Here is a 22432-nt window from a genome sequence, read left to right on the forward strand (position 1 = left end):
AGTTCTAAACTGCACTATGAGAACTGCAAGTTGCACGACAAGGCCTCGCTTTGGAAAGCCTTATTCCATCAGAATGCAGCATCCATAAAAAGAACCATTCACTAATAGCTTCCATGAGCAAACTCTTGTGCTGCATGAGCCACTGCTCGGGTAGGATGCTGATTTAGCACTGATTCAGGGGAAAACTGAGTCACTCAGTAAATCATTTGAGTGTTCTCTAGGGACCTCCAACAGAAATTCAGGTAAGGTCCAGACGTGCTTACCACATCAGGACCATATTTAGGGGAGTAACTGATACAAACAGTGCTATAAACTTCACTGAAAAAAACCCCAAATAACTATAAAATAAGAAATGATACGTTTTCAAAGTTTTTTCTCCATTTAAAATTGAAGAGGTAAAGATTCAGAGAATGCAGGATAATTATCTGATTCTTGGTGGAAAGGAGCTAAAAATCTAACAACCAGATGGAAGATCCTTAAAGTGATCACAAATCATTCAATAACGACGAGAGCCAAACCTTAACAAGCTTTCTGCTATATTGAGCAATCCTCCAGACCTGAAAGCCATGTCTGTGTTTAAGAGAAATAAGCCATACCCACAGTTAAAGCACTCTGAAGAGCCACAGGAGAGTTTCACAACTAAATGTTAACACAGTGTTCTTAGCAAGGCACAGTTGCTCTTCCATTCCCAATAAAACTTAGGGAGCTTGACTGGAAATATTTCTGTCACAATGAAAACACCTATGGCTTTCCTAAAATTCATCACCTGGGAACTAAAATCTTAGTTTTCACTTGCAAAAATCCATAAATGTCAATAGACACACGATGGTGGTGCAAAAGCAGCAGTTAGACTTGGTAAAAATTAGCATACCCCAGGATTCATAACACTTGTGTGTGGTTTTTTTTTGTTTTTGTTTTTGCAACATTACACTTGAGTGAAATTTAGAACAGAATTCCAAATCCAAGACAAAATATACAGTGGTTTACATTCCCACAGGATAGACAGCTTAGACTATTTGAGCAAATGTTTTCTTTTATGTTACGATTTTTTCAATACTACCTTGTATTTATGCTAAAACACTGTAAGATCCTGGCTAAAATACCACTTAAAACATGAGTGAGAATATATTCCATCCTGTTTGCTAAACAAGAACTTTGAGCAGGAAGAAAAGAAGAATTTAATATCTAAAGGAAACAAGATCTCAGAGTATTTGGATCTTCAATTCAGGCAACAGCCCCCAAGCACACAGCTCTGGGCACTAAGAGAATCAACCAAAGTTTGCAAACTATGGAAAACACAACCAACATTGTTTTAAAACAGGAAAATTAATCTTTCACAAAAAAATAAGAAAAATGTGATAAGAATAGTTCTATAATACTTAAGTCTGTTTGAAAAACTTCTATGAAAGTGTTAATTTATGGATAAAGAGTTGGAAATTGCATTAAGTACTGGTTTAGTCACAAAATTAATAGAAGAGCCTAAGGCCTTTAAGCTTTCAAAAATATTTGGCCTTAGAGCTCAAACTGAGAGAAAACACAGCTAAATGCCTCAACAGATTAGTCACTAATTTCCCCAAAAAAGCCTTGTTAACACTTGTAGACCTTTCCTCGGGTTTTGAGATACACAATTCTCATGTTTAAATTGAGCAGTGAACATACCTGTAGAGTCAGAAGGACAGATGTTCCACTGAGGAGATCATTTCAAACCAGCTTAGTGTACCCTTCTGAATCACTCTCCTGAGAGTGCTTCATCTCCCCACTAACTACAGAGCTCATAAACCAGCCATTTATTTTAGGCACCTAAATTAGGTCATGCATATTTGTCACCCTCTGACCAAAATGCTCTTGAAAAACAAACTTTCCTTATCAATTAGTCCACGTTATTCATTTAAGTGTATTCCAGATCAAATCTACCCCATGCAGCAGAAGACGCACTTCTCTGCCTGATGAAGAAGTAGTCAGAGGGGCTGTCAGCCCACCGAAACGTTTGCAGCTCCAGCAAGAAGGAACTGGAGTTATTTCACACCCAAATCAGGCACGAAGCTGCTGATGTGCAGCACCCCAGCCCAGCAGCTTCTTGTAGCTACACCGATACATCTCATGTCCAGAGCACTGCAAAGGCTGACTAAGTCTGACAATGCATTCCAAACAATTTGTCAACTCTGCTTTGATTTCTTGGTTACATTTAAGACTAATCTTGCTTTACTGAGACTCCAAGTCTCAGTAAAACCCATCACAACAGGGCACTAAAAACTGATCCATAAATGAATTGATTCGTTCCCTACTACAGCTCTTAATACTGACAGGCATCTGTGGGAAAAGGGCTGGTACTTGATGTACTAAGAATAAGCTATAATCAGGAAGTTAATCACTCAAATATAACAACCATGGTTTGCGAGACACTATATACCAGCTTTTGGTGCATATTAATTTTTTTTAGTTCATACTAAAATGATTTTTTGTTGAAGACAGTTATAATGCACGCACCCTCGTAAGACGGGACATAAGGTATTTGATACTAAAATATGATATATAAAATAAGAATATAAAATGAGATTCAATTTTGCACCTTGAATTTGCTTTATTTTAATGCGTGGAGATACTGTGTGGATATCTCATGTACCTACAGAGGCACTCATTTCAGAAGATGACTGACATCAGTGAGATTACATGACAGCGCAGGAAGTAGCTTCAGACCACACTTTCTAAAAATCATAAAACAAGCATGAGGCACATCAGCAGTGAGCTAATGCCAGTGCCTTGCCCCAAGGGCTCACTTATATTTGTAATTTTTTAAGCAACTCAATCTACGGTAATTGATTTAAATCAATTTTACACAGACATCGGGCAGAGCCCCAGTCAATGATTTCTTCTCTTGTTCCTGAGAAATTTAGCTGCTAGTTAACTTTCCATATTCCAGAGCAGACTTTCAGGGCATGCCTGCTTACAGTGAGATTTTATAAATCCTTTATGATCGTTCACAAACCCAGCAATAGCAGCTCAGTACTCATAAGGACATAAAACATTTTTTTTTCCTCCATGATCAAAAATGGTATTCCAGCAAGTAACTGTTTTAAGAGCACTACTTTCCTAACTTGCTATAGAAGCAGCAAGTCTGCAGCACACAACCAAGACCCAGCCTTTATTACGTGCTTATCCTCTTCTGAATTACTTATGCACATCAGCTTTCGCTGGTCACATTTATTTTCTTTTTGAATACAGAAGCCTTGAAAATGTCACAGTTGTGGAGCTTGACTGGCAAACATTGTGTTACTAAATCCATTTTAAAGTAATTCAGTATAAAACCATGGTTCTTAAACCATGACCTACTGAGGGTTTTTATGAGACTCAGATTTTGCTCAGGGTCACAAGAAATTGTTGTCACTATGACAGCCACAGGAATCTGTTGCCACTATGATCCCAATCAACAAGTGGAACAATGTTGCATTTTCCAAAGTGCATTATTTCTTAGTGTTGCTCCTGACAGGAAAGATAGGAGTTGCTGGTTGATAACATAAAATCCCTTTGATGTGTGGAGTCACAGAACCTGAATAAGTTTGTTAGAGCTTCAAATTGTAAACTTCTAACCTAAAATTCTTACATAACAGCCAGAAATCAGGAAAAAATACCTGATATTCTATCAAGACTTCTTGTAAGTCCACATAATCACTTAAGGTTTCCATTTGTCTACATATAGATCAACTGCAGCATCAACAGCTACAGTGAATGCATGTGTATCTAGCCACCTTGGACACCAGTAACAACGAATTCTGGCTGCTAGGCAATTGCAAGGTGCAGCCCATTCTTGAGGCTGTTTCACCTGTAATGGTAGAAATACTCAGCTACCATTTAGCTGCCTGCTGCAAAAAAAAACAATTTTGGCTTCACTGGCTCCCTGACATGCCTGTGGTATATAATGTTCCATTTCAACCCTGTGGATGTGCCTGCATTGTCTGTTGGACCTCTCATGGCAGCATACGTTTATTGAACCCAATGCACACAGAATGACGTTGTTACCACTGTACAAGTGAAGCACATACACACTGTGATTATCCATACACTTTGAGATTTCCTATTAATATTTAGTTTGGTGCAATAAGACCTTTTGGCCTTGACAGAAAAAAGTCAGCATCAATATCTGGCAGTAGAAGCATTTCAATAGACAAGGCTGCCAGACCTGATCCTTACCATGACCCAGCTTAGAAACACAATTCTTCCACCAGTGTATACTGATGCAGTGATAGAACCACCTCTGCTTTTTACCACAAGCTCATCACATCCATTTACTCACTCAATTCAAGCTTAGTGTAAATTCTGCCACTCAGTCTGTTAATATATCTTCAAATAACTTTGCATTTTTCCTGCCTTCACATTCATCATTTTATGCACTCCAATTTTATGAGTTCCTTCCTCCCTTGAATTCATGGCTTCTTTTCTACTTTTGTCCTTTCTGCCAATCGCTGAACAGAGACTCATTTTAATCTAAAGAAATTGTGCAATTTGTTTCATTAACTTCATTCATTTTCATTTGGCAGTTTGTAAAGGCTCGGGGACAGAAACAAGGCCTCAGCTATGCTAATCTCTATGCAAACCAGCCACAGAAAGACAAACCCTATCCTCAGGAGACTACAGACTACATTTAAAATAAACAGAAATTAAATGGTGATCAACAAAGATTGGGCTGGAGAAAAGTTATACAACAAGCATTTTTCTGTTCAATGAACATGTTTCATCCTGCATGTACATGCCTACTGCTAACAGCATTCCCACTCAGGGTTACTTGTGATATCCTATTTCTGTTCACCATTGGAGTAGAACAACATATAAATGTTCTATTTACTTATTTTTACAAGCACATGCAGCTCCTTTGAACACGTAAATAACATGGACAAAGAGCTGGTTATATGTCATTTTTAAGACCCTCCCTCCCCCCACGTTTGCAGTGGTTGGGTTGGACGGGTTAGAGGTTACCTCCTCAGTTTGTTATTACAAGGAAACTTCGAGAGGTGTTAACAAATCATACACCGAGGTTCGCTTCCCCTGCTTCGCATAAGGACTACTGCGGACTCCAACGGACTAAAAGATGGCTTTCAGCATTTTAATGCTAATTGCCTGCCATAAGCAACACTTGATGAAAAGCAGGGTTGGTTTCAGTAAGCATTAATCTCCCCGAAGTTTTAGAAGCGGAAATCTTCCATTTTCTGCCCATCCTTTACAGAAGTCTGAATTTAACATAACAAAAAGCCTGCTGGGCTAAGCTATTAGATCTCAATGTTCCATTAGCTCAAGGAGTAGTCTCTTTGTATAAATTGGTAATTTCTTGTAAGCTCTGAATTTAACGCCATTCTTCTATGCCAGGGCACAGCAGCACTAGGAAAATGAATTGCAGCTAACTGAACTATCCGTATAGCACAGTTAAAATCACAACTATATGAAGTAAATACACAAGCCGCGCTGTTTTATAGCAGGAACCGCAACAGCTCTGTCCTCTCCTGCCTTTTGAAACACAGTAGCACTACCTCTCTTAAATACGGAAACTAAAACCAATAAAAAGAAGCTCTGACAATATGTATCCCTTCATCCTGCCAACCCTGAGGGCTAACCTGATGCCTTTTCCTCACAACAAGTGTACACTACAAGTGTAAGACATTACAGGGAAAGCAGCATTAGAACAGATGAGCATGGCTCTAACAAGCAGAACGGCTCTGTGCAGGCAGAGTACGGTTTGGCCTACTGTTGAAATACAGCTGGAGTACCTCCAAGCACAGCCAAGTTCTTTGCGTAGGAGAGTAATGTGAAAACAGTTCTGGTGTTACATATGAGCTATCTTCACTAATATGTTTTTATAATCTGCACTAGGACTCAGCTGAATAAGGTAAAAGGTTTCTGATGCATCATACGCCGACACAATTGCAGAGGACAAAGGAAACGAGAGGAAAAAACAGCACAGCCCTCCTTACACTTGTCTGACCGTTTTTATTTTTGTTTTTACGACACCAGCCTCTTTCAAGATAAGAACCCCTTCTGCATCGTTTGCAACTTCTGCAAATCTTTGAGTGCCACTACTGCACTCTGCCAGGTGGAACATAAAGAAAAAAACTGAAATCCTTGCTCAAGAACAGCTTGAAATTAAGGTAATTCAGTAGTGACAAATCTTCTTGCTGTTCTCCAGAATTCTGAGAAATGACACGTTCAGCCTTGAAGGCTCTTGGACAGTTACCATCTCTCAAAGTATTATAGCCTCAGGATACAGGTCACATATCTTACAATGTTGGCCAAACAAAATTGTTTCAAAATGACCTAGGCAGTAATATTAATAGTAGGCAGTTTTATGAAAGCTTACCACATATGATTTCTTAAAAACCACAGATCGTATGTCGAATCCATCTGCTGTTTCTCTGTGATACTGATTGATAAAGCTGGGAGCATGCCTGGGAAAAAATAATTAAGAAAAAATTAAAATCAGTATCTACTATTTGTTCCCCCAGTAAATACATTCTATCCTACAAAACCACATTACCAAACCAGCAGTATAACAGATACGATGGGAAAACATAAAAAATTAAGTGATTCTACCTATATTTTCATAGCATTTAACTATATTAAGCAATAGTAACTATATTTGTGATGCATGCCTCCAGAAATACATCTAGTTTTTTCCTGATGTTCCTATATGTTTTTTATACAATTTACACTACTATGTGAAGCAAAGCACTACCAGATATAAATGGGGCAGAGTCCATGCATGTTACGTGTCAAACCACTGCATTCAGGCCAACAGAGCACTTTAATACTTATTCTCTACTGAAATCCTACAGCCAGCAGATCACAGGTCCATACATGAGTAGCAATGAACTAACTGTTATACATCTCTGCTTTGCTGTTAAAGAATACTCCCAGTCTATTACTTAAGAAAATGGCTCGCATTGCTGTAATCTGCACGTAGCCCTATTTTCCACAACAAAAAAAAAGGTGAGCACACTACTGGGCCTTACACTTGATTAATGATTTTTCCTCTTACTTCTTAGAAAAGTCTCATTGGCTTTGCACCCACTATTTATATGCTTTAAAGCAAACACATGGGGTATAGCTCAATTCCTACCCCTTCAAAACCTGCCCGTAAGAAGTCACTACCTTGATCCAAAGGGGACGTTTTGCTTTTAAAGAAAACTTTAGAGTTTGGGCTTGTTATTTACAGCAATTTTTGTGTGTCACTGAGCAACATATCCCTGACACCAGCATGTGGAAGGAGAAGCACCCACGCTCTGATGGCACCCACCTCCTTAGTTGCTCCCACCTCCCATCTCTCCTCCTAACGGCGCTCTCCTTTCTGCTCCTCAAAGGGAAGCAGCTTCCAAAGACACATGTAACAACCTAAACCGTGTCTCTTTTTAAAAATATTTTATTTATTTTTCTTTTATTTTTCTTTTTTTAAAAAATTTGCTTAAGAAGTGCATGATTTCCTACCTGGGAGAAGCAAATCCCCACACACCAAGCACTGATCCCACGGGGAGAAAACCACTGACTCAGAACGTCCCACGGGAAAACGTTAACTTTTTTCTTTTTTTCCCCTCTCTTTTCCCCCCACCTGCTTTTCACTTTTACCCAATAAACCCAATTAAAAAAAAAATTCATCTTTGATTTACTTCACATAACGCAACGAGCGCCCTATCACCCTCACGTTTTTCCCATTACAGCCGATTTCGCCCCTCAACCCCTCCCCCGGGGATGGTCCCTTAGAGGGGCCTGAGGAACCCCCCGAGGCCGCCCTCGTGCCCCGCCATCTTCCCCTGCGCCCCCTCCCGGCCGCCCGCAGCGCGCATGCCGACCACCGCGCGCTCCACTGACGGACGTCAGCTCCCGCCAATGACCGCCCTCCTCTGGGAGCGGCTCCTCCCTCCGCCAATGAAACGACGGAGCTGCCGCAGAGGCTCGGCCCCTCTCGTCCGTAAGGACCTGTGAAGCGCTAAGCCACGCCCCTTCTTCCTCTTCCCGACTCTCCATTGAATGAAGTCCTCACTGACCAACGGGAAGTTTCCACTGGGCTCGACTGACAGCTTCGCTCTCCATTAGAAGTAGAAAGCTCCGTGGCGTCCACCAATAGACTGCCAGACGTGAGCCTAGGGGGCGGGCTCTCCCTCCCAGGCGGGCGGGGAAGGCCGTGGTTATCGATCCCGCTGCTGGAGGGAGGCGGCGGAGAAGCAGCAGAGAAAATGGCGGCCATGGCTGCGGAGGCGGCAGCGACTGCAGCGGTGCCGGGCGATGGGGGGGCGGGCGAAGCCGAGCCCGAGATGGAGCCCATCCCGGGCAGCGAGGCCGGCGCGGACCCTCCTCCTGCCGTCACCGAGGCCGTGGAGTCGGCGGCGCCCGACGGAGAGGAGGCCGACGGGGGAAAGGGAGCTCCCGGCGAGGCCGAGGAGCCGCCGCCCGTGCAGCTCGCCCGGAGCCCGGCCGGGACGCGGGAGCCGGAAGGCGAAAGGACGGAGACGCCGCCGCCCTCCGGCCTCGAGGCGGGTTCGCCGCAGGCCGAGCTCCGAGGAGTGACCGGCCCGGAGCCCGAGGAGCGGCCGCAGCCCTGCCCGCCGCCCGTCGCGCGTCCCCAGCTTCCCGAGGAGTGGCCGCAGCCCTGCCCTACGGCTGCCGGGGGCTCCGCGAAGCGGGAGCCCGGGGAGGAGCCGTCCCGGCCGGAGGAGGAGGAGCCGGATGCTGCCGCCGCGGAGCCCGAGCGCCCGCCGCCCGCCGCCCCAAGCGGGGGGGAGGCGGAGGCGCCGCTGCTGCCCGGCTCCGAGGTGCGGGTCACCCTGGATCACATCATCGAGGACGCCCTGGTGGTCTCGTTCCGGCTGGGGGAGAAGCTGTTCTCCGGGGTCCTCATGGACCTCTCGAAAAGGTGAGCTCTCACGGGGGAGCCGTCCCGAGTCCCCGCCCGTCCTCGGAACGGCCGAAGACAGCGGCCCCCGCTCTTTCCTTCCTTCCTTCCTTCCCGTCCGGGGATCCTGGCCCGCCCAGGGCGGTCGGCATCCCTGGGGGCGGCGGTGGCGCTGGCGGTGCCCGGTGCTGTGCCGCTGCGCCCGGCGGAAGCGCTCCCGAAGCGGGAGGGGAGGGCCGAGCACATGGGCGCTGCTTTCGGCTCGGGTGGGATTCCCGGCGCCCCCGGCAGCGCTGCGCATGGGATGGAGCTGCGAACCGCAGGTGTGGGCACGTGTGCCGGCTTGGTGTCTCGCACTGCTTGGGTAACTTCGCATTTCTATAGGTGCCGTAATGGTTTTCAGGCTACGCCGTCGCAGTCCTGAAGTACGACTGTTAGTGCTAATTGCTCCTTGCGTGCAGCGAGGTGAAGTCTAATGGTTCTGAAGTACAGTAATAATTTTATTTTAGGGGCTGTTATCACAAACCGAAGTAAAGCCTTAATCGCACTGGGTTTGGCTTTTTTCGTTCCTTTCTGTAGCAGTGTCCTCTTGGGATGCTCAAGCCATCACTGAGAGCATATAGGTATAAAGAGTTTAAGTGCCATTTACAGGTGAAAATATGCCCTGTTTCTTTACTAAACCTATAAATGCTATGCAGATATGTCGGAGGAAAATGAAACGTAGCCAGGGTTATTATTTAAAAGAATCACAATGCGTAAAACGTGTCTTTTCTCAAGATGTAGGCCACACATGCTTTTGTCTTTTATCACTGTGGTTTACCTTGCTACCATCTGCTTAATCACTTCCTGTTATATCAGATCATTAATGTCTTGTGAAAGAAGGTGGCCAGCATCTTCATCCTCGGCCTAGCAGCTTGGTTGGCTTGTGAAACAGAACGTGTTTTCTGGAGCCTAACTCCTGGATGATGCAGATGGAGTAAGCTTTACGTTTTTAAATTGTTGAACTGCAGCTACCGATCTTTGAAAACCAAGTACTAAAATCTGATCTGCAAAATCTGTTCATCTTGAGTATGACAGTGCCTTAAAGAACGTCAGGAGCAGTTAACAGATATTACCTAGCCCTAAAACTTCTTTTGTAGGTTTGACTTCTGTACCAGCAAAATCCCGTTATTAATCTAGTTAGGAAGGTGACAAAGCACATGCTTCTGTGCTTGTAAGGATCTGTGTTGAGAAGAAAAATGAAACATCAGCTTCTCCCTTTCTTGTAAGAGATATCTTTTTATGCATGTACTGCCTGCAAACATCCCCTCATTTGCCTGAGGTTTTCTCGTGCCCTGTGGATCCTTCTGTCAAGCAGCAGAGCTGCTGCAGCCCCTTGCAGCAATAGGCGTCTGCGGCAAGCAAACCCTGGCTCTTCTGCCTTGTGGCTTGGGTGGAAGCTGCATCTCAGTTTTCCCTGTTTTAAGCACAGGCCCTGGGGGAAACCTTCAACATAAGAACCAAAGACCTCTGGAAGAAGACCACTCTGAAGGCCTGTGTCATTTCTCCCAGCTATTCTTGTGTGCAGTTCATTTATTCCTTCTTCTCCAGCTGTATAATCTTGGGCTTCCTGCAGGGGCACTTGTTACACTGGGATCCAGAAGGTAAAATTAGATCTTTAAATCAAAACCACCTCAGATTCAGCATAACTTTACATGGAAGCAATGAGATTTCTGATACAGAAGAGAGTGGACGTGGAAAACAGTCTCCTCTTGCTCATCCAAGTGAACAAGAATAGTTTTATAAGCCTTCCTGATGTGAATTTTCTTTGCTGTAGGTTGGTATCTTAAGGCCCCTCTAGAAGAGTTCTCTGTTTTAAAAAACAAGTTTGAATTTTTTATTGAAATCACTTTTTGAAATTAAGGGATGAGTGGATGTGTTCTCTGCATGTGCTGGTACTGTTTTTCTCGTGTATTCAGAAGAAAGTAATTCCTGTTCCTTCTTGGATCTTAATTTCTGCTTTCCTCTGAAGGGCAGTGAAGCTGATTCTTCTATGCAGTAATGAGAAGAGTGAGTTTTAATGAACACTTAAAAAGCAAACACAGAAACCTGTCTGCTGGACTCCTGTCTTGTCAAGGCATGCTCTAAATTAGTTTAACTTCAAGGTCAAGGAAAAGAAAAAATATCCCCATTAATTCTATTTTCATTATTAAGATGATGTTTTGACTTTGCATTTATGTTTGTGGACTTCAGTATGAAGTTAATGATATTAGAGATCTAATTTCCTTCTGTTCCTCCTGCCTGCTGTAAGTAGGATGTCCGTTTAGGTGTCTGTAAAACGAGAGTACAAGGACCTCAGTGTTAGTGGACATTATTCCCCCATTTCTTTGAGGTAAGGAAGTATTTCTGCTCTTACTGATGGCAGTGGGGTACACTGCCTGTCAGCACTGGAGGTTCTGAAAATAGGGAGCCACGTCTACCGAGTTCTGAATCAGCATCTTATGCAGTAAATCTTCTTTGGTAGGAGTAGGACTTCTCAGCCTTTTTTTACATTACAGGCTTATTGCACAAATTAAAAAATGTGATCCTTCTGTTAAAGGATAATGGCAATAGTGGTAATAAAATCTAAGTGCCTTATTGTGTTCCTGGACGAGGTTCTGATGTGGGCTCTGTGGCGTGACCCGATGGAGCAGATGGAAGAAGCAGGAAGTGCAGCCAACCATCAGGCAGGTGAAGGCAGTCGTGTCATTGTGTCCAAGTGGATGGGGAAGGCTGTAGCCAATTTTCCATTCCAACTACTCGTTAGGTATAGGGCTTTTAAGCTTGCCTGTATGCATCATTTGGCTAACACTGTTTGCTTAGGGTATATGAGATGTTAATGCCACCTGCTGGCTTAGAATTACTGTAAATCTTGCTCTGCACCTGGAGGAAAAAAACAGTAAGGAAATAACTATGGAAAGTAGCATTTGTAAAACTTTAAAATGCAGAGTTAAAAAGTCCTGGTTCTGTTTTGTTCCTCTGGAGAGACTTTCAATCCTGCCTTGTTTTGTTCTTTTTTGTGCCTTCTTCAACTTTAAGTACTGGAGAAGAGGTAGGGAGGAATTTTGCCAGCAGGCAGGACTTAGACTTCATATGGTGTCATCATTTGACTAAAATTTTGTTTCTAATCCTATGGATGTGAGGGACAGTTGCCTTCCTACTGCTATTCTCTCTAAGCTGTTTTGTGTGTGATTGTGGCAGCTCTTGGAGGAGGCAGTGGGAGAGGAGCAGAGTTGTGTTGTAACCTCAAAGCCTTGGGTAGCTGAAAGGTGATGCCTTTACTGCCAGTGGATAGCTGTTGAAACTGGCATCTTAGTTGGGGTTTGACTGTAGAAAATGAGGAAAGACTTCTAGAAGCAAGATATGAATGAACTGTATGATAAAAACAAACTTCTTCAGGTAAGCTCAGATTGTGATAATCCTAACAATATTTTCACATATAGTGGTTCTTTCCTGGAGTCTCTTGAATCCTACTTTTTTCTAAGGTTAGCAAAATAGTAAGGTTAAATGAACTGTTGCGCCCATTCCTGGATTTCTTTTAATCTGCAGAACATCTGTTATATTTTTGAATTGCTTACATTTAGCAGTTCTTGAAACTTGTCTACATATGCTGAGATTTTGTTAAACTTTACAGGGTGCACCTGGTGTATTGTAACTGTATGCACCAAGGCAAGAGGAGGGCAAAAATAAGTACTCTGAGTTGCAAAAGACTGAAGGTCTGCTGGTGTGAGGAAGAAGCAGCAAGAATCTTGCATGAAAAATTGTGGCTCGTTTCTCTTTGCTTTGGGTTCCCTTTTACTAACTGATAAATTCGTTTAATAAGTGGAGACATTTGATGTTCCTTGTCCAGGGGAAAAACTTCCCCTGGAAGTTCAGTGGAAGTGGTGGTACTACAGTATGCATTCTCAGCAGTAAAGAAATATCTGTGTTACTTGGGGTTGCATGGTTAAGCTTTTCCTTTTTCCCAATTTGCAAAGTGTTCATAAATTCATTGCCTGTTTTCCTGTTGTTTCTCAGATGTGTAAAGAAGCTTGATGGAATGCTAGCGTTTAAGAAAAAAAGCCATAATGCTGCTTTGCTATTTGTTTTTTTCCCTAGAACACTGGAAGCATAGGTCTGATGTGAGTGTGTGTGGTTAAGACAGTAAATCACATCTGGTTTGTGACTGACAAGTGACATTGAAAGGTATAGTGTCAAATTTAGTTAGCCTCACTTAGAGCACAAGGTTGGATCAGAGGATCTTGTGACACTGCTTCCAAGCTGAATTTTTCTGTGATTCTGATTAGTTTCAGCTTCTCTATGTGAAAATAGTTTCTCCTGTATTTCTGTTTACACCCAAAGCTTTTGTTTGTTGTCACTTATCAAATGCCTTTTTGAAAGGCTTTCTCATTCCAAATTTCCACTTGTAAAAATGGCTGGCAAAACTGGAGCGGCTTTAAAGCTTTTCTAGTATAGGTATAAAACACGTTGTAACTGCTGCTTACACTGAGCAGACATACTTGTCAAACTGCTGCTGGTTTTGAGCCAGTACAAGGAACGTGATTTCCATCCACCCCCTTCTGAAACCAGTAATAATCCCTGATCTTGCTGCTGCATGGTTTGTGTGTGTGTGTGTGTGTGTGTGTGTGTGTTGTGCCTCAAACTTCCCTTTCCTAAAGTAGCTGTAGTCTACTACTGTTCTTTGCTGGACTTTGATTCAATGGATGATGGCTAAACTGTGCTTTTTTCTTATGGCATTTTTCTTATGGCATGCTTTTCTTGGGTTACTGTGTTCTGGGGGTAGCTTAACTTGACTGAGCTTGAAGTGTTGGAAGACAAAGGTCTGATGTGAAGTTTTCAATATGCATGAAATGATTGTTTTCCTTTATGATTCTATAGGGCTGATTAATCTTACACATCTTGCCACTGAGTTGACTTAAAGCTCATCCATTAGTAAATGATGTCCTCTTCAAGTTTCTCGGGATTTGACTGTTATTTGGGTGATCTGGAATGTATATTCAAGACATCTTATAAAGTTTTGTAGCTTTGTAACACATCCAAATGTATCAGCTAAGTATCTGCTTTAAAATGTGATCCATGTGTTTAATAATGCTAACAGATGTAAAATGAAAAGATGACTTTAAATGGATCTTCAGCCTTAAAAGCATGACAGTAAAATTGCAGTAGTTAGTAGGAAGCCTAAGCTTAAAATATTTGCATTTCATCTCTCAAATAAGTTTACTTTTGTATCCTTGTCAGAACTCTGGAAGTTACAGAGAAGTGAAGGAAGCTTTGAGAATTCACATGTAAAGTCATTCCAGTGAGAAGGTGAAGGATACACTCACTTCCCTTTGGTGGGGAAAGGAATGATTAGGAACCATCTGGGTACCCTTCAGGCTTATCCACTGCAAATTGTTCTGTCTATGCAGTGGCTAAATCTTCATGTCTGCATCAGCATCCTGACTACATGGACTTCTCTGATGTAGTTTCATGGAAGTTGACTTTGAGGATGCAGCTTTTCTTGATGTGATTTCCTAAGAGAGTTGCTCACACTGTGGTTCTTTGTCATATTTGTAAAGCTCTAATTGCAGTAGGCGTTTCTTGGTGTCTTTTTTCTATTGTTACATTGCTTAGGAGGTAAGTAAAGTTCTGAATTGATAACTTGGCTTATGTGGATGCTTTTTCAGTTAGGTGCCTACCACTAGAAGCAGTGTGCCACAACAAGCTTTATTGTGCCAACTAAATCCCTTATTAAAAATAGGTTACTGCATAATCTGTGTTTTGGATACAGACTGTTTTCCTGGGTTCTGAAATACTTTGTATTGAAATAGCTATGATCTAATTGTGTATTACATCAACTATTGTGATTTAAGCCCCCAGCTTGTGTGTACATGTGAAACAAATATGCTTAGCCCTATGTTACCTGAGCATGTTGTTATACTCTCAGTGTTCAGAATCATTGAGCCTTTATCCATGAGATGAAAATTGCTTTGATTGCTTCTTCTCTTGGCTGCTACAAAATACCTACTGGTAATGTAGGTTGAACAAGAGTAATGTGTTGAAAGGTAATTGATGATTGCTGTAGTCTGACTTAATGGTGAAGATGAGAATTTTGATCCGAATCATTTAGAACAGAATTGATTTAACCCAGCACTAGAAGCTATTGTGTTGTGTTGAAATAACCCAGTGTTTGTAGACAAACATGAAATACTTCTGAACCCTTTTTGCACATTCTTTCCTTTGGCTTTTCTTGGCAGGAAAAAATATACTTGTACTATTTTTTATTTTTTTTTTTAATTGAGAAAGGCAAAACTTAAACATTGGAGACTAAAGATGGGAGCTGGAGACTTTACATAGTGATGCAGACACTTTGCCCCAGGATGCGTCATTTAGATGTTTATGTACATGCAGTTGTGCATTTAGTTGGTATTTGTTCCTTATCTCCTGCTTATTTAAAAATACTTCTTAACTCTGCCCTGTTTTGCATACAAATTGAACAGTAATATGTCTTCATTATAATAATTCTGCTATAGGATTTAGATGTGAAAAGTGACTTCTTAGTTTGTTTGAAGTGCTTGGGTTTACATATCTGTAATGCAAATCTCTATAACTTGTAGGTTTGATATTAAAAAGTAGCTTCTGCACAATCACAGAAGATGCCATGGCTTCCCATTCATTAAGTTCCAGTTGATAAGACATGGAAATAAAACCATAAGTGTTCTTATCACATCTGTCTCTGTATAACCTCCCAAGCTAATTGAAAGTTGTTTGTGTTGTAAAGATAACTGGACTGTCGGAAGGCATCTCATCTCTCCTGTTTCTCAATTACTGATTATTATTTGCTTTTAATAAGGATGCATGTAGGAATTGTGTCCGGCACGGGGTATCAGATGTGTGTATGATTAGATCCTCCTGATTGCTGTGCGTACTTGTAAACCTTCTTAAAAATATTGTTCTTACACTGAGTGTTATCCGTCTTTGTCAGAGAGAACTTTACAGAGTAAAAAAGGGCCAGGACAGTTTTTTGAAAGAGGAAGCTTGGCAACATGGAGAACTGATTCTAGTTCTGAATACGCGTGAAGCAGAGGTGCCTTAATCTCTGTTTAAATACCCATTTCTTACTCTCTTTTTTTCTTAACAATTTGATTTCAGATCTTCATCAAGGAATCCTTCTATTACATCATGTAATATTCTGAGGTAGAACTGTACATACAGTGCAGTAGTGGGCTGTACAGAGCACAGCTGGAACTTAGACACACATTGACTTTTATTCTATTCATTTTTGATAAGGAAGACGCTGTCTTTCGCCTTCCCAAGAGTAGTGTTCTCTGGAATGTTGGAAGAAAGTATTAAAGTAAGGACAGGTGATACTTCAGGATCAATGCATTCAAAAAAGATGTACTTGTCTAGAATAAAGGCAAGGCGATCTCTTGCAGTATGTAAGCATTAAATACTTTAGTTCATAACTGCTGAACCACTTAGATGCTCTGCCATGTGTAGTTTTCAGTAGGTTTGTTCTGGTCACATTCATTCTGCTGCTTCTGTTGAGAAGATATGCCACTGTCAGCTTTCTCTTTGTGCTTATTGCCTTGTTCTTCTTTCCAGCTTTGTACTCGGTTCTGTACCACTCCTAAATCTTTCTGCTCACTTTCTCTTTTAAATTTGCAAGTTGGACAATTGGAGAACTTCACCAAGGAAGAGTTAACAATCATAAAAACAGAATGTGGGCACGACCTGCTCTGGAATGGGGCAAAAAAGAAAAAAGACATTGCAAGTAAGAATCAGTCTCTGGGTGTGCCTGATTTATTTGGTACTTTGCGTGAACTGCATCATTGCTTCTCGGGCCTTTATGTATTGATGTGCAGTTTACACAAATCACATTCCTATTTGCTCTTGCATAACTGGCACCAGACATCAGTGAGAAGTCTGTAATCTTTGAACTCATTAATTTTTAGGTAGATAGGGCCAGCAAATTCCAGCTCATTCATTAAAACGTTACCTTTTGTGAGACAGGCTGTAGCCTCAGGAATTCAGTATGAATGGTTCTGTACCTTCATAAAGTAGGTTTGCCTCCTATATATTAAAATAGCCACATCAGCGGTCCTATTCCTCAGCTTTTTGGACTAAATATTATGGAGCTTCATGAAGGAGAAGATGGTCTAAGATGCAGTCACAGTCTTAAAAGGCTTTAATGGCATCAGTGGTGTTCCTGGTGTTCACTGTGGATTGAAATCTGTATAGCAGATTTTTGTCCCATCTAGGGGTTCTTGTTCTCAACTCCTACGCTACACTAACTGCTTTCCTAACTCTAGCAAATCTTATCAGGTGGTGAACAGTGGGATCCAGATCTTCTTGCTGTACAAGAAACCAAGCTCTTAGTGCAAGTAACACTGAAAATGTTGCTAGTTTTATTGCTGTCAGCTGACAGCTGGTGTTTGTTGTTTTTTTGTAAATCCTACACTCAGATCTGAACAATTATCTGTCATCCTTAGTGAAAGGAACAGCGTTTGTGCAAAAATAATTTCTCAACTCTTGGTGGCCTTCTGAGTCTTTAGGGAACTTAAAACCTAGTAATGAGTATCTTCTGAATTAATGCTGGCTGGAGAGATGCACAGATCCACAGTTCAGTGCTCGTAACTTGCTGTAGCCCTCAGTAGTGCAGCAAGCTGCGTTTAGTTTTGATTTTTATCTCAGGGAGGACATCTGGAGTCCAAATGGAGTGAGTCCAACCCTGAGAAATGAACTTTTGTGGGGTAGTAAGGTGTTCTGTGGCATAGGATGCTTGTCACTCTGTGTATATACAGAATAGTTCTCCAGCAGCTAGTAGACCAGGCTTTGCCTGGGTTCCAGGTTTCAAAGGTATGAATGTTACAGTATCTAGGGGGAAGGTAACAACAGCACTGGATGCTTCCTACCTGTAAGTTGTCAAGTGTACAACTTCATCTATTTTTGATGACAAAAATTGGTTGAGTTGTCACTTGACTGGGTATAATGAAATGCAGATGGGATGGATAATTTAGTTTTGGATGGATTGCTTGCTTCAGTTACAACTTCAAAGTGTGAAAAGAGGCTTAACAGGTAAGAAGGACAAATAAGTGACGGCTTCTGCTTGTGACAGTGTAAAGAATATTCTAACGTGTATTGAAAAAAAATGTCATAACAAACTTTGAAAAAACAAGAAGCCAGCCTGTAGATATTTGTCTAAACTGCATGTTTATTGCAGGAATGTGAATGGAAGATAGACCACCACTCTGCATTTACCTTCAGTCTAGCAGCAGCCATAGATGACAAATTTCAGTTCCGTCAGTTCAAATGTTGCAGTTTAACACCTGCACAGCAATGTGAACTAGTGTTAACCTGAGGACAGGTCTTGGTTAATTACTTCATTCTCAGGTCATGTGAGATAAATACAAACGGTGTTTGGTGATTTGGAATGGGTGATTTAATGTTTGAATTGCAACCTTGTCTATAGTGTTCTTGCTGCAGTAAGCTAAGCTATTCAAATATAGCCTAATGTAAGCCAAACACATCTGCGTGTGTTGGAGCTGGAGTTGGGCAGAGAGTTCGAATGCCTCGTGAGGGCTTTGTAAGGTTGGTACTTCAGATTGTAGATTCTAACGTGGGACGTGAGAATGGTTAAACAGGCTTTTATAATCCTTCCCTTTGTGTTCAGTAGATTGAAAGACAAATTGATGAAATATGGATGTATTTAACTCTTCTCCCAGGAGAAGATAAGCATTATGCCCTGTAAACTGATGACATTTCCCTTAGCATAACATACTGCAGAAGATATTGGTTACCTGTTGAACAGCATTCTACTTCTCTTAGTATAGGGAAGTTAAACTAATGTATAAGACTTAGTGGAGTTTCATGTGTGTCAAACAGGGTGTTAGAGATCTTAGAACACCTGGAGCTGCCTGCAGAAAAGTAGGCAGTGTTTTAAAATAGTTTGTTTGCAGAACGGAAGGGAATTATTTGTGCTGTATTGAAATTACAGGGGTATTTTTGCCAGAAGGAACCCAAACTCCAAGTTCTAGGCTGTAATACATCAGGTGGTCGAGCAGTAATCTTCTGTGGATGTCAATGTGAAGAATGACAGTGCTGTTAAATGCCAGTATTTACACGTTGTGTATCTGGCTGAAATTTAACAGAAGTTCAGACTTTTGTGCTATGCCACAAACTGAAGAATTCTGTAGAATTCTGTTTAATCAAAAGCCTTCCTTGCTCATATAAATGGAATTGGTGTAGAAATATCTTGAGTAGATTTGGGATTGATGGGGTGAGTATGAACTTTGTGTTTATAAGTGTTTTCTAGAAGTATAAATGCTGTCCCTGGCAATATTTTTGGATGTATTTTCAGAGGTTGTTGTTGACACGATAGAAACCCACGTAAGTGAAGTGATGTATTTTGTGTTGGATGCTGACTTGGCTTTGATGTTTTGCTTTTTCAAAACTTAGCCTAAGACTTGGTATAATGTTTCAATTTTGTCCAGAACTCATGTTTCTCAAATGGTAGTTATGCTGACGGCTTTTAAAATGCTTTTTAATAAATACAGCAAAAGATCCCTCCAACCTTTAATGTTTCTTTTTGTTGTTGTTCTCTTGAAGGTTTGGACCCCACGGAATCCCTGTGACCATATTTCCTAAAAGGGAATACAAGGATAAACCTGAAGCCATGCAGCTCCAAAGTAAACCATTCCAAGATGAGGCACAGGTGAAGTGTGAATCTAATGCTGCAGTCCCCGATGACTCTTCTCTCACACAGCCATCAGAACCAAGCTTAGCTAAAAGCCTATGGACTTCTAAACCACCTCCTCTCTTCCATGAGGGAGCGCCATATCCTCCTCCTTTGTTTATCAGGGACACATATAACCAGTCAATACCTCAGCCTCCGCCCCGGAAAATTAAGCGGCCCAAGCGTAAAATGTACAGGGAGGAGCCCACTTCTATTATGAATGCTATCAAACTACGACCCCGACAGGTCTTATGTGACAAGTGCAAAAACAGTGTTGTTGCAGAAAAAAAAGGAAATAAAAAAAGGTGGCAATGCAAGTGACTCTTCAAAATATGAGGATAATAAAAAACGAAGAAACGAGAGCGTGACTACTGTGAATAAAAAACTTAAGACTGACCATAAGGTGGATGGAAAAAGCCAAAATGAAAGCCAGAAAAGGAATGCTGTGGTCAAAGTTTCAAATATTGCCCACAGCAGAAGCAGAGTAGTTAAAGTTACTGCACAAGCAAATACTTCAAAAGCGCAGTTAAATACAAAAAAAGTTCTCCAGAGCAAAAACATGGATCATGCAAAAGCTCGGGAAGTCTTGAAAATGGCCAAAGAAAAGGCACAAAAGAAGCAGAGTGCAACCTCCTCTTCCAAAAATGCACATTCAAAGGTCCACTTCACACGGCGTCTTCAGAACACCAGCTCAGGTTCCCTCCCACCCCGATTGCGTTTAAAGCCACAAAGATATCGGAATGAAGAAAATGACTCTTCTCTCAAGACAGGACTTGAGAAAATACGGAGTGGCAAGATGGCAACTAAGCCGCAGTCTCGCTGCTCCTCCACCCGCTCAGCAGGTGAGGCCCCTTCAGAAAATCAGAGCCCCTCAAAAGGCCCTGAAGAGGCCAGCAGTGAGGTTCAGGACACAAGTGAAGTGCATGTAACTGTTGATCAGGATGAACACCAGACATTGGGCAAGAGAGGCAGCAAAAGCAATATAACGGTTTACATGACCCTTAATCAAAAGAAATCTGACTCTTCCAGTGCATCAGTATGTAGTAGTGATAGCACAGATGATTTGAAATCTACCAACTCTGAGTGTAGCTCTACTGAAAGCTTTGATTTTCCTCCAGGCAGCATGCATGCACCTTCCTCCTCCTCCTCCTCTTCGAAAGAAGAGAAAAAGCTCAGTAATTCCTTGAAAATGAAAGTCTTTTCCAAAAAAGTCTCTAAATGTGTTACACCAGATGGCAGGACCATATGTGTAGGGGACATTGTTTGGGCCAAAATTTATGGCTTCCCTTGGTGGCCAGCCCGTATCCTGACCATAACTGTGAGCCGGAAAGATAATGGTCTTTTAGTTCGCCAGGAGGCTTGTATATCATGGTTTGGCTCCCCAACAACGTCTATTCTTGCTCTTTCACAACTATCCCCCTTTTTAGAGAACTTCCAGTCGCGCTTTAATAAGAAGAGAAAGGGTCTTTACCGCAAGGCCGTCACAGAGGCAGCCAAGGCTGCTAAGCAGCTGACTCCCGAAGTTCGGGCCCTGCTGACGCAGTTTGAAACGTGAACATGGAGAGTAAGGTAGGCAAGAAATCTGGAGGCTCCACGAAATTCATAGCCTAGTTAGAGGACTACCATGAAGGATTTGCCGAGGCAGAAGTTGCAGTCGGTTGGATGCTCTTTTTATACTAAAGTTCCATTTGTAGCGGTTTCATGGAAGTTAAACAAATTGAACATGCAATCAAAATTAGCCTAAAGTGAGAATTTCAGTATTTTTCAAGTGAGAATTTTTTTTAAAGAAAGAACTCCTCAAACACCCGATGCATAGGAGCCATAGCCTCAGCTGAAAGGCAGCTTATTTGCAGGGAATTTTTTAGTAGTTTCTACCCAGTATGTACCTAGTTGCTGTGTGGCAAAGGGTTGACACAAGGGGTGAAAGTAGTAGCTGTGATACTTTATTTTTCTTTTCTTAGGTGGCCCATCAGGGAAGTGTAGAAACGTAAGCCTTGTCTAAATGGTCTTTAAACATGATTTCAAATACTTTCTGATGTATTTAGTCTGGCCAGTGCAAATTGGTTCAATGCACGCATGAGCATCTTAGAGGCGTGCCCCGATCCATGAAGGCCAGTTTAAATGGCATTAGAAGATGTGCTGAAGTTTTTAAGGAAGAAAAATTCACAAAATTAAAGACCAGATTAAATGGGGTTTTATCTTAGTGACCACTTCTTAAACACTCAGCCTTTCTATGCACATGGGGGCACAAATATTAACACTTCAGGGTCTGAGAAGCTGAGAGTGATGCCTGTAGCTCTAAGACAAAGCTGAGAAATTGCTCAGTGTTTGGGATCAAGGGCTGTTAATGCTGCATAGGTGTGAATCATAACTTCTGGTCTTTCTTCCTGAAGAAGTCTTTCAGGCCATTTGCCTGGAGTTTTAGATTAAGAGAGGCTTTGTTTTGAATGTGTAAATAATTGATTGATGAAATTTGGTCAGATTTTCTCCTGACTGGTTGTTCCTAAATTCTTAGGATACGTCCTAGTTAATTACACTTTGTGAATTGTCAGATGTGTAATTGTTGCATTTTGGATGTATCTAACTTCATTTTTTTTTAAATATTTCCGTTTAAGGTATCTGTTTGCAGGTCAGAAAATGAGAATTATGTAATTGTGTAATGCTCTGAAATGTAAAAACAAACTGTAAATAAAATTGACTAAATCTGAATTATTTGTGTGTGTTTCTCAAAAAGCTTTGAAAAAAATCTAGGATGTTAGAGTACTTGATACCTATGCTGGATTTAGAGGACACCCTTTTAAAAAGTAAATTGTCCTTTTTTGCTCATTCTT

The 22432-nt window shown here is 41.7% G+C and overlaps 2 protein-coding genes across 3 annotated transcripts in view; one reads left to right on the forward strand and one right to left on the reverse strand.

Annotated features, from left to right (window-relative positions):
* The window catches only part of FABP6 (fatty acid binding protein 6), a 38726-nt gene extending 31045 nt beyond the window's left edge, over nucleotides 1-7681 (reverse strand). The window contains exons 1-2 of one of the 2 annotated variants that reach the window (XM_042880759.1): nucleotides 7468-7681; nucleotides 6344-6431 (exon numbers count right to left, since the gene is read on the reverse strand). The gene's annotated coding sequence lies outside the window, so the exon portion shown is untranslated. The remainder of the gene's footprint in view (nucleotides 1-6343; nucleotides 6432-7467) is intronic. The other variant, XM_042880758.1, reaches the window with a different exon arrangement.
* Nucleotides 7682-8187: 506 nt separating this feature from the next.
* PWWP2A (PWWP domain containing 2A) lies at nucleotides 8188-22310 on the forward strand. Its single transcript, XM_042880754.1, is given in 3 exon segments — nucleotides 8188-8890; nucleotides 19475-19886; nucleotides 19888-22310. Coding segments are annotated over 3 exon segments (2358 nt in total). The 5' UTR covers nucleotides 8188-8213; the 3' UTR covers nucleotides 21157-22310.
* The last annotated feature ends 122 nt before the right edge of the window (nucleotides 22311-22432 follow it).

This window comes from Lagopus leucura, unplaced genomic scaffold, assembly GCF_019238085.1.
Source record: "Lagopus leucura isolate 7727_CA_CO unplaced genomic scaffold, USGS_WTPT01 Super-Scaffold_100027, whole genome shotgun sequence".
In the NCBI taxonomy this organism is placed as follows: Eukaryota; Metazoa; Chordata; class Aves; order Galliformes; family Phasianidae; genus Lagopus; species Lagopus leucura.